Here is a 13,258-nt window from a genome sequence, read left to right as displayed (position 1 = left end):
GCTATTATTCCTCATTCTCGTCTTTTCAATAATCCAAGTTCAAGCTTGAAGCTCCCAAGTAAGAGAAGGGCCAACAGCAGGGAGAGTCCGGTGGTGGTGAGTCCTGGAAAGCACACACCTCAGCGCCTGGCTGATTAAGATAGGGAGGGGAAGAGCCTTGGCAGCAGAGCATACTGGAAAGGAGAGTCCTGGCAGCAGGTAGAAAAGACCCATGTCTATGTACCCAACAGGTTCCACAAGAGCTCAGGGAAAGGAATACCACCAGATGGACCAGGAGTGGAGCCAAAAGCAAACTACATATCCCTGACATTTGACTACACTAGCTCCAGAGATATCTCCTAGTAAGAGGATGGATTAACGGGGGAAAATATAATCTGTTGCCTATTAAAAAATAATGCAGGACAAGTGTAATACAAAAGTATGCTGAAAAGCAGAAGTTTATCTCTAAAAATAATTTCCTATGAAACCCATAAGAACCCCTCCACATTAAAACTTCATGAAACATTGATCTCAATTTTAACAAATGTTCTACTCTAATAATGGGGAAGACTGTGTATGCGTGGGAGAGGGGGTACATGGGCTATCCACGTTCCTTCTTCTCAATTTTGTCGTGAAACTAAAAATGCTCTAAAAAATAAGGTCTTTAAAAAAACACTATATGAAATAGGTGCAGAATGTCATATATAACTGGCTGAGATGGGAAGACAATATATAAGGTTAAAAAGAAAGTAGTTCACTTGAGAAACAGAAGCACAAAAGCAAAATTTAAATAAACATTAGAGGCAATATGGAGTAGAAATCAAACCAGAAAACCTTGTCAGATTTCTCTCTAATGCAGAGGACAAACCTGACTTCCAGAACACAGAAGAAAAACACAAAGATGGGAATAATGAGAGGCAGTGCTAACTGCAGGAGAAAAGGAAAGACGAACCAAGCTAGGAATGAGTTTGTAAAGAAAATCCAGGACAAATGGAACAGAAGCAACTAAAACTACAATCAAATAAAAATAAAAATAATCTGGGGAGGAAAAAAAAGACTGAGCAGGTTCCCTGTGTTCCAGAGGGAGTGGAGATGGAGCACTCAAAGGAGAAATGACAGTACTGTGTTTAAGATGAGGAAAAAAAAAATTTAAAACCAAGTGCACAGTTTACAATAAATACACATGCATGACAGAAATTAACATACACAGAACAAATTCCAGAAAAGGTACAACCAGATGGTAACAGTGGTATCGTAAGTCGTGTCTGCAACAGAAAGGTGAACCCTCCCACGTAGGGAAAGAGGCACACTGGGAAGCATGCATGCGATGCCTCTGGATACGCACAGGAAAACAAACCCAGAAGAGGCAAGTTAGATCCAAGGTCAGATAAACTGAACCACTGCTTATGTGAATGCACCACCGTATCTACAGAAAATGTCAATCAAAATTGCTATTGATGATTTTTACAAATGAAATAAAAGTAAGTCTGACACAGTGGCACATGCCTGTAACCCAAGCAACTCAGAAGGCTGAGGCAGGAGGATCTCAAGTTCTAGACCAGTCTTGGCAACTTAGTGAGACCCTCTCTTCAAATAGAAAATAAGAGGACTGGGAATTTAGCTCAGTCATAAAGCACTCAGAGGTCAATCCCTAGTGCCAAAAAGAAAAAAAAAAAAAAAAAAAAAAAGGAATAAAAAAGAAAAAGTAAAAAGAAAATCCAAAATTTAAAAAAAAAATTGCCATTGATGGAACCAGAAAGAATAAGAGAAGGAAACCTATAGAAGTAAATGCTCTCTCTAGCATCATGTGGGAAGTCAACCAAAGGAATCTGAGTACTTCAACTTCAAGAACAAGGGGTAAAAGCATTCTCTGTGGAGATGGCTACAGGCAAAATCACCCCTATCAAACTATGATGCCAGTAAACATTTATCTCACATTCTACTTATTTAACCCCTCTTATTCTGATTCCACGGTCACAGAATAACCTTCTAATTATGATTCTGTTCCCTGTGTAATTATGCCCAAAGAGAGAGAGAATGTGCTGATCATAGCTTACTCCATGAGATCGCTACTCCTCGTGATAAATTAATAAATGGGGGACAGGCGTTGTGGCTCAGTGGTAGAGCGCTTGCCTAGCACACGTGAGGCACTAGGTTCTATCCTCAGCACCACATAAAAATAAATAAGATAAAGGTATTCTATCCATCTACAAATAAATAAATGGGATTGCTAGGGAAAAGAATATATGAGTTTAAAGGACTTTGAAGTATATGGGTGGGTGTTAGAAAAACCAGTTAAGTGTACTAATTAAAGACACACACTTTGGAATCAGAGAAATATGTGTTCAAATCCTGGCTCTGCCACCTGGCAACTGTGTGACTACAGCTGTAAATTTGGATAATAATACCTATCTTGTTGGATTTTAAGTTTTAAACAAGACAATGCATACAATGTAGTTGGCCCAGAAGATGGCACATGGTAGGTGTCCAAAAAATACTTGCTGAGTAGTGAAAATGAAGATACATGATCAATAAAGTGGTTCTTATTTTAAATATAGGATGATTTAAACAGTTCATAAATGTCTTCCTCCAAAAGGTCCAATCTTAGGGTACTGAACAAAAATCAGAATTTGGGGCTCACCTAACCTGAAGACCAGACTCTTAAAGACTTTATAGGCTTTTTAGGTAATTTCTGCCCTTCTGTAAGAGGCCTTTCAAGAAAAAGGCTGAAAGTCTGTTTTTTTGTTTGTTTTGCTACCAGGGATTGAACCTGGGGTGCTCTACCACTAAACCACATCCCTAGCCCTTTTAATTTTTTTTTTTTTTTTTTTGTGGTCCTGGGGTTTGAACCCAGGACCTTGATGCTTACAAGGCCAGCACTCTACAAACTGAGCTATATCCCCAGCCCTTAATTTTTTTATTTTGAGATGGGGTTTCACTAAGTTGCTTAGGGCCTAGCTAAATTGCTGAGGCTGGCTTTGAACTTGAGATTCTTCTGCCTCAGTCTCCTGAGCCCTGGATTACAGGTGTGTGCTGTAAAACCCAAGCAAAGATTCAATTTTTTTAAAAGCGTTGTGACTGGGTGGTGGGATTAAGAGTTACTAATTTCCTTTCTGTTGTTTACAAATTTTCTGTTATACAAAAGAAGAATTGCCTCTTTATTATCTAAGTAATTTTTTTTTCAACTTCCTGGAAAATCTGGGCAAAGAAACAATAGTGACAAAAAAAAATGAACTTAAATTGGAAATAAGATTTGGCACTAAAATGCATTACAGTGATATCCTCTAGATTCGCTAAATGTATACAGGACATTTGTTCCTAACTTTTCTATCAGCCTTCTAAAGAAATCTAGGATCACTTAGGAGACTCACAGTACCTATAATACAAAAATGAGGTAAGAACCCAGAACCACAGCCATTCTTATTAGTAACCACAAGAGAAATTCTTCCCATGGGTATTAATTAAATAGTGTTCCTTCTGACACCTTTCAGGAAGCAATAGTCTTAGTTCCAGAACACAAGAACTAGGACATAAACTCTAGACCAACTCAAGGAGCCTACTGTTTCTTAGTCACAGAGACAAAGTAAAACCAAAACGTACTTGAAGTAAATGCCTTCCACAAAGCAGGCACATGTTACAACCTGTGAAAATGGTTTTACAAGAACCTTGATATGATGCATTTTTCCTCAAAATAAAGTATCACCTTGAAATGCCTAAGGAAAGTGTGCTAAAGAAAATGAATAAAAGTTGAACAGATATTTTTTTAAAAAATTAAGACTATATTAAGAGCCTCTTACTGGTAGACAGAAAAAAAAATGCTTTTTTTCTTTCTTTCTTTCTTTTTTTTTTTTTCTTTTTCCAGAATTAACTATTCTCACAGAACTTGTTTAGTTTAAATTACAAAATGGTTTAGAAGCAGAAGGCAGAAATGTCACTGTTACAGGATCAATTCTATGTTTTGGAAAAAATACATAAGTTAGCATCTATATTTTCTCACATAAAATATGGGCTAGATCTTAGGAATCTTACCAGGTGATTCCATCTGCTTGATAACTGCAACATCTGGGTGTTCATCTAAGAAGAAATCTGGTAATAAAGGCTGGCCTGAAAAATTGACCCCAGAAAAATCAGGTTAGTGTAACAACTACAAGACACTAAGAATTTAACGTGTTTAATAAAGATTGTCTTTTAAGATAATTCTGGAGAAATGGAAAAGGGCTCCATGAGAACTGTCAAACTATATATTTTCATGAGTGTTCCCATAACCTAGTTATCATCTCCTCCTATGACAAAATTCATCTTCCAGATCTAGTTTTAAACACCTGTATGTGAAGCCTTCATCCTCCTCGTTCTTCACAACCCCCTTCTGTCCAGAACTCAGAGCTCACCTGGCCCCTGAGAGCAAGGAGGCCCTCACTAAAGAGGACATGCTTCTCAGATCGACGCATTGGGGTCTTTTCTCTCTTCCTCTTCCTCTTACCATCATGGAAACTAAGCCATACACTTCTCCCAGGCCTTATTTTCAGCTAACAGTTGTGCTTAGAAAATAAATTAACTATCTTAACATCACACTGATACCTTTCAAGGCGTACGCATGAAGGAGGTTCAAAGGTCACAAAGCCTTCAAAATTGTAGGAAAATTACATGTTAATATTCTCATTCTCTCTCTCTCTTCCCCTCCCCCCAACTCTGAAACTTTAACAAACTTCTGGAAGGCAGGAATTAATTGATATTTGTTATATGTTAAAATCAGAGTACCTGGTCATACTAATAGGTTCTCAGTACTTGATAAGATTTTTAATTTAAACATAATTTAAAAGTTTGTATAAAGTGACATTATGCCTTTAAAACCTAAAGCGATCATTACACTGTACCAGGACCCAGAAGGAGGAGTCTGGTTCAGGTTCTGCAACTTATTAGCCACTGGCCCTTAGGCAAAGGCTTCATTTCTCTCAGCCTGTTTTTCCCACTGGAATATACGAACTACTAAATATTGTGAGTGTACTGTATGTCAGGTACTATGCCAAACACATTATATACATTATTGCACATAGTTCTAACAGAAATCCTGTATGGAAAGTATCATTCGATTCATTTTCCCAAAAAAGAAACGGGCACAGAGAAAGTGGGTAACATACTCAAAGCCACACAGTATTAAGAAGCAGAGTCAAATTTGAGCTCAAATTGTCTTTTCTCAAATTTCATGTTCTTAATCATTAAACAATATTACTTCCCTCACAGGATTGCTATGAAAGTTAAACAGATAATATAAGTGAAAGTGCTATGTAAAACTGCAATCAGCTATTTAATCCAGCGGAAAATAAAGAGACGTGTACAGATGACACAAATCTAAAAATGTGGCTTTTGTCAGCTACAAGTTCAGTTTAATGAATAATACCTAAAATATGCTTTAGTACAAATAGATATAACTTGCATCTATGGCTTGCATTCATTCATTTATGTATGTGTGTGAAACAGGGTCTCACTATATTGTCCAGGAAGGTCCATAACTGCTAGGCTCAAACGATTGTCCTGCCTCAGCCTCCCAAGTAGCTGAGACTATAGTCATGTGCCATTGCATCTTTCCTGCAGTTTCAGAGGAAGTTATTTTTTAATAAGGGAGCCTTTTGGAAACTTCTCAAATCAGACTACTGTACCTAAGACAGTATGAGCTAACCAATGCACCTTCACAATCCATCATCAAGCTATTAGAGATCGCACTTAAAAATAAACACTTGGAATGAGTCCACAATCTTAAGTTTATAAAACAAAACAAACAAACAACAACAACAACAAAAACTATTGTACCATCTGATGCATAGCCTTAAGTAGAATTTTAACTCTGATTTTAACACAACTTTAAAAGTTAATTTTCATTTCTGGTTTCAAAATCTGAAAATGTCCAGTAGCTGATAAAACCCTTCTGTATCACTTCAAAAGTCCTCAACTCACTTCTATTTGTCCTTTCTCTCTTTTTCAAATATTGGTGTGGGTTTTTCACTTCAATGGAAGGACAACTTTTAAAAGAACATATTCATTTTATAATCACACACACACATAAACACACACACACACACATATACACATACACACAAGATGTACTCATTATATGGAAAAAACATCACTACTTTGAAAAACTATAAGTATCACCTGGTTTAACTGCATAGATGTCAAAATTTTTTATTCCTTCCTCTTTTAAGATATTTTCATCAATAACAAAATTTCCAGTAAAACTTTTTGGCTTTTTGAAAATGGAATATGCAGCATCTGCGATGATATCAACTTTTCTACATTGGCTTTCAACACCAGATCCTCCCAGCATATCCATGGCAGCTGTGTGTATGGCTGTAGAGAAAACACACAAACGTACATGTACTTAACTCCAAATCAAACAAAAGGACTGTGGAAGTAACAAGCAAGTACCTTCGTTCAAAATTACCAAGGCTAATCTCTTTATTTCTTAGATGATGAAAACAAGATCAAAAAGCTTAAATGTTTTTTTAAATGTTCTAGAGAAAGAAGGGGGTAGAAAACACATACTACTGGACTGGAGTTGTAGCTCAGTGGTAGAGCACTTGCCTGACATATGTGAGACCCTGGGTTCGATCCTCAGCACTGCATAGAAACAAATTAATTAAATAAAAGATCCAATGATGACTAAAAATTATTTAAAAAAAGAAAAAGAGAACACATACTCCTTACCCTGTACAATGCTGCCCTACATAGGACTCCCTTAGGAGAATCACAGCTAAAGAGACTTCTGATTTAGGACATTCAATAATTCACCTGGTACCAGGCGTGGTGGTGCATGCCTATAATCCCAGAGTTTCAGGAGGATGAGGGCAGGAGGATCATCATGAGTTCAAAGCCGGCCTCAGCAACTTAGCAAAATCCTAAGTAACTCAGCGAGACCCGATCTCTAAATAAAATATTAAAAAGGGCTGGGGATGTGGTTCAGAGGTCAAGCACCCCTGGGTTCAATGCCCCATACCAAAATAAAATGAATTCATGGCATTCCTCAGTCAAGAAAGCCAGTAAGGTATAAAGAAAACGCACTGAACACAAGCACAAAGGCACGTGAGTGGGATTTTTTATACCAACATCATTGGTCCTCAGTTTTCCACCTCTAAAATATGGAGCTCCCATTCCTAAGTTTACTACCCCTCTTACTCCTGCATTAGAAAACAGACTTTGTTTCTCTTGTTCATCACTGGATCTCCAGTGTCTAAAACAATGACAAAAGCCCACAACTGTGCAAGGAATACTGGCAGGATTTTGGAGGGTTGTTTTTAAATTCAGACAATACTGGGTTATAGAAAATTTTAGCAAATAAAATAAAAAGAAGTAAAGGAAGAATCTGTTTATATGTCAGTTTAGGTGCAGGTGACTGAACCCAGGGCCTCTACACCACCAGTCCAAAGGGAAAATTTTTCAAATTAACTATAATCTATAATTTTTGATTTTCACAATTTGGTTTTTTGTTTGTTTTTGTTTTTTTGGCAGGGAGTGGTTAGTACTGGGGATTGGATCCAGGGTGTTTCACCACTGGGCTACACCCCTAGTCCTTTTATTTTTTTATTTTGAGACAGGGTCTCATGCTGAGGCTGGCCTGGAACTAACAATCCTCCTGCCTTAGGCCTTCTGAGTAGATGGGCAGATACTTGTTAAAGTCTATGTTTCTTATATGAAGTAATGTGCAACTGCATGAGTAGTACATTGTTAATTATATACTGTCAAATTGTAACATCTCAATTTGCTTAAGTATATCTTAGCTTACACACAATGAAAATCAATTTGTTTCCATGTGCTTTTTTTTTTTTTTTTTTTTTTTTTTTTTTTGTACCAGGGATTGAACCCAGGGGTGCTTAACCACTGACCACTGAGCCACATTCCCAGCCCCTTTTATTTTTATTTTGAGACAGGGCCTCGCTAAGCTGCTTAGGGCCTTGCTAAGGTGCTGAGGCTGGCTTTGAACTTGCCACCCTCCTGCCTCCACCTCCTGAACAACTGGGATCACAGGCATGTGCCACCATACCCAGATTTGAGTTTCCAGCAAAACATCTCTCCATTCCATCATCAAAACAGCATTTGAAATTATTACACACTGTAACAACTTATATACTTGCTCAATTAACTTGGGGGATTTCCTAAAGGCACTGAGTTAGAAGATACTTTTATACCTTATAACTAAAGTTCACTTACTAGGAGTTAATTTTTTTTTTTTAACTCAAGAATTCTGGTTTCACCCTTGAAGTGATGTCTAATTAAAAAAAAAAAAAAAAAAAAAAAAACAGCTAACATTCTTTAGGTGTACCTTGTGCTAGGTATGCTCCTACACATTTTTACATACATTACCTGAATTAATTCTTAGAACTTTTATTCCCACTTTGCAGAAAGACACAGAGGGGATGTGACTTGCCCAGGGTCACAAAAGCTGGAATTCAAGTACCTGGAAGCTTGACTTCTATTCAACACACGTACTTTGTTAACCAAGTTCTTAAGAACTCAGTTATAGTTCCATAAACTACTCAATTTTTCTGTAAATATTTCAAGAAAGCAAATTTTGAGACCATTATACATATTTGTATACTTCTAGTTTCAACATAGACTATATGAACGGCATGAGAATTTTTTAAAATTCTAAATTAGAAGACTAATAAAAATATGTATGTCAGGTTGGTGGTATAGTTCAGTAGTAGTGTGTTTGCCTAGCATGTGCAAAGCCCTGAGTTTGATCCCAGGCAATACAAAAAAAAAAAAAAAAAAGAATAGATCAAGTACAAATATATACATGCTGCATGTGCATGCATGCATATATAGAACATAAGAACAAGGAATTGTTCTCCCAAACAATCTACTATTACTTTTAACAATCTTTCTAGAGAAGACAGAAAGAAGGCACAAGTAGACTCAAAATTAAGAGGCAACTCTGGAGCTATGTAGTTATTCTTTTTCTTTCTTTCTTTCCTTCTTTCTCTCTCTCTTTTTTTTTTTTTTTTTTTTTTTTTTTTTTTTTTGGTCACACTGGGAATCAAACCCAGGGCCTTACATGTGCCAGAGAAGTCTCTCCCTCTGAACCACATTACCAGGTCCAAATCTTCTCAAAATCTCAAGATTTTACAATGTCAACAGGCTAACTCAACAGGTAGATAAAAACTGATAATAAAAACAGCCTAATAATAGGATCCATCAAATAAAATTTATTGATGATCTCTGATGATAATGAGTGAATTATAATGAATACAGATAAAACTTCAATCACAAGAATCAGAAAAGTAACTCCAAAACTTGAGTCTTATTAAGGAATAACTGGAGAGATATCTAATAGCTTCTGATTGATTCTCCTAACAAGAGTTTACTCAAAACCATCTGTAACAAGTCTTAAAACCAATCAAAGATTTCTTCTTATATAAACATATGGAGTACATATCAAGCTTAAAATATCAGCACTGCCTTCAACTCCTTCTCCACTGAGAGCTTGCCTCTCCTCTCAACACCTGCCAGCCCCCACTGCCCCTCACCTGTACCCATGTGTGTGCTCACTGACCCAATTATGTCACTGATGATAAAGTGCACCATTTACTTTATACAACACTAAGGATACAAAAGAGCTATCAATGGAACCATGAAATATCATGAACTGCAAGGTGCATATTGATATCAGAGATGTAAAATATTTTGATATCATAAATGTAAAAGTGCAAAACCTGGGTATCTCAGAATCAACAAAATATGATACAAAAGTTGTTGAACCCAATCAGTGAATAGGTCCCTGGAAAAACAGGGGGATTTGTTTTGATTTCCAGCACCAAAGTGGAGGAGACAGCTGCCTGCTGTCTCCTCACCCTCCATGGCTAACTGAGTTCTCACATCTGTTTGTAATGTGATACAGGTGTCAGAGCACTGTGACCGTCCTCTTTGCTGCCACTACCAGATCAGCAGTTGCCCTTCCCAAACTCCTCATCCCAGCCTGCCCACATAAAATCCAACCCAAAGTGAACTTTCCTGTTTCCAACACATGTGTCCAGACCAGTCAAGTGGAGGAGGCACGAACATTTTGAGTAGCAGCCAGCTTCCCTTTACCCCACCCTACACCAAACAGGAACTATGAAATGGGTCTTACAGAAAGAAAAAATTATAATCCTAGAGTGATTCAAGATAGTCTGTCTTGACACTATAAGCATACATGATCACTCTCAGTCTCAGTGTAGACTATATGAATCACAGGAGAATTCTTAAAAATTCTACATTAGAAGTCTTATTAAGAATATGTTTGCTGAAGCTGGGCGTGGTGGTGCATGCATATAATCTCAGCTACTTAGGAGGTGGAGGCAGGAGGATCACAAGTTTGAGACTAGCTGGGGATCTTAGTAAGACTTTGTCTCAAAACTAAATTTTAAAAAAGGTTCGCTCATTGATAGAATACTAGGCTGATATGCATAAGATCTTGGGTTCAATCCCCAGAACTAAAAAAAAAAAAAAAAAAAAAAAGAATATGTCAGTTAGAGAGGTATAGTTCAGTACAGTAGAGTGCTTGCCTAAGTATGTGTAAGCCCTTGGGTTCCATCCCTAGCACTGCAAAAACAAATACACATAGATACATGCCATGCACATGTGTGTATGTATGTGAGTGTATGATCATCCAGTGAGAAACCATTACAGGCCTGCCCTCTGATTCTTCTCTAGATGTGATAAATTTAGCAGAATGAAAAGTGTTAAAGCCAGGAGGGGCAATATCACCAGTATCAAGCCAAGAGGTCAAGCAGGATGCTGCTCTGATTAAAAATAATATATGTTACATGGTATCCATTTCACTCCTTATGATATCTCCTTTTCCTTAAATGGCAATCATGTTGTGAGACTACTTCTAGCTGACATAAATTAGTTCCAGCTGACAGTCTTCTACACAGTCCAGGGTGAGGAAATGTGTTTTTGTTTTTGTTTTTTTTAATTAATCAAACAGCCCAGAGCCTGGACACCTCTTCAAATCCATTTCACTGCTTTACTCATGAATCATGTAACCTTCTAGCTATCTTTCCTGCCTCATCTCTCTATAATCTTATAAGCCATCCAATAGTCAGATGTGGGATTAAATGTCTTAAATCTATCAACAAACATATCACCTTATTGCTATCTTTCCATCCTACTTATTATTACTAAACTGTTTTTTAAAAGAAAATTATTTTTTCCAGTGCTGGGGGTTGAGTCCAGGGACATTTTAGCACTGAAACTACAATCCCCAAATCACCATCCCTTACTTTTTTTGTTGTTGTTGTTAATTTTGATACAGTCTACTAAATTGCCCAGGCCAGCCTTGAACTTGTGATCCTCCTGCCTCAGCCTCTCAAGTAGCTATAATCACTTGTACATGCCACCACTCCTGGCTATGAAATTTTGCCTATATTCAGTAGAGAGCCATTTGAAGAATTTTTTAAACAGGAGAGCAATAATAAGAAGAGAGGAAAATAGGAGCATGAAGTGATATGGCTGTTTAAGATGTTGAATCCCGCACCTATCGAATGACTTGTAAGACTATAGCGAGAGGAGGTAAAGATAGAATATTACAGTGCTCATGAGCAAGGCAATGAGAATGGACTTGAGAGCTCCTAGGCTGGGGATGCAGCTCAGTGCTAGAGCACTTGCCTAACATGTGTGAGGCCCTGGCCTCGACCCCCAGCATGGGGCGGGGGTGGATATCAACGGCTACAGCTGGCAAACAAGACTGAGGATTAGCTCATCCATCTCCCTCCGCACCCTCATCTCCACCCAACATTCCAGTGAGCCTGAAGTACCTGAGTTGCTCAAGTTCAGTGGGAAACAATAGCCAACACCCTATTGTACACCCCATCAAACTCCTGGAGTTCTGCCACATGCACAGGATTTTCCCATGCTCCAGCTTTTGCATATGTGGTTGGCTATGCCAAGGGATGGATTGCCCAGTTCTCCTTGCTAGCCTCACCATCCCCTTGAGATCTTATTTCAACTGTATATCTCCTTTTGAAAATCTCCATTCATTACCCTTTAACCTGAGCTACAAGGCCCTCCTGCTATGTTTCAAAAGCACCCTGTATATATTTCATCATTCCATGTATTACACATGTATTACAAGGAATATGACTATAAATTTAATTTACCATGTCATCAATTCTCAGACCAAATGTTACCACTGGCTCCAAGATGTCTAGTAAACCGAAAACAAGCACCTTAAAGTTATAGCAAAGAGCTGATTTCTCCTGCAGATCCTGATGATGTCTTCGGTATTTTGTGCCATACAATATTCTCCTTCATATAAAGTTTTGCCTACTTTGAAGCTAAGAAGGAAGCAATCATACTGCACGTTTGTTCGTTTATTTCACTCATTCATTCATCAAACATTTACTGAAAGTCTATAATGACTAGACTAAAATGAACACAGTAAACACTTGCCCCTATTCTCAAGAAGTTTTCATTTTAGGAAGGAATGCACTGAACAACCACAATTTTAAATTAATAATTACAAATGTTTTAAGTGAAGTGAAGGAGATGCAAAGGCTACCAAATTCAGTGGTGAATCCCCACCTTATAAAAACTAATAGCAACATTTGACACAATCACTCCCCTTCCTCCTCAAAACACTTGTTTCAAATGGCTTTCAAGGCATCATACTCTGGATTTCTTCCTCTCTTACTGGCCTGTGCAGGTCTTCCTCTTTTTCTCAGCCATTTAATGATGCACAGGCCAATGGTCCTTCTTCCCTGTGCATCATCAAGTCTTGTGGCTGCACACACCATCGATTGATATGCTGATAACCCCCAGACTCACATGCCCAGCTGTCTACTGACCATTTCCACATGGATGCTCAAATGCAATGCCCCAAACTGAATTCCTAATCTTGCTCTCCTACTCTATGGCTTTCCCCATCTCAGTTCATGGCATGTGCACTGCTCTAGATGCTCAAGTCAAAAATCTTGGCATCATCTTTGACTCTGTCCTCTTGTGCCCACATCCAATCCATCAGCAGAACCTGCTGGCTCTATCTGTAGAATATCGCACTTTGTGACCATTCTCCACTACCTTTACTGCACTGCAGTAGCATCCAGTTTCTCTCTTTGTGCTCCCCATCCAGGAAAATCTAGGCTCAACAGAACAGCTGGAGAGATACTTTAAAGCATTTAAGATAGGTCAGGTCATTCCTCTGCTCAAAATCCAGCAACAGCTTATTTCATCCAAGTAAAAGGTGGGACCTTGGCAAGGACCTATGACATCTGACCCCCATTTCCCATGGATATCATCTCATCAT

The 13,258-nt window shown here is 38.0% G+C and overlaps 1 protein-coding gene across 4 annotated transcripts in view; it reads right to left on the bottom strand.

The window, feature by feature from the left end:
- Positions 1–13,258, bottom strand: part of HSDL2 (hydroxysteroid dehydrogenase like 2) — a 73,450-nt gene that overhangs the window by 24,585 nt on the left and 35,607 nt on the right. For 2 of the 4 annotated variants that reach the window (XM_079112607.1, XM_079112608.1), the window contains exons 7-8: positions 6,130–6,324; positions 4,009–4,083 (exon numbers count right to left, since the gene is read on the bottom strand). The exons of 1 other annotated variant lie outside the window; for it this stretch is intronic. In XM_079112607.1, coding sequence (XP_078968733.1) covers positions 4,009–4,083; positions 6,130–6,324 — 270 coding nt within the window. The remainder of the gene's footprint in view (positions 1–4,008; positions 4,084–6,129; positions 6,325–13,258) is intronic. One more of the 4 variants, XM_079112609.1, reaches the window with a different exon arrangement.

Source organism: Sciurus vulgaris, assembly GCF_902686455.1.
Source record: "Sciurus vulgaris genome assembly, chromosome: 15".
Taxonomy (NCBI): Eukaryota; Metazoa; Chordata; class Mammalia; order Rodentia; family Sciuridae; genus Sciurus; species Sciurus vulgaris.
Note: the sequence above shows the minus strand (reverse complement) of the source record. Positions and strands in the feature narration are given on the sequence as shown.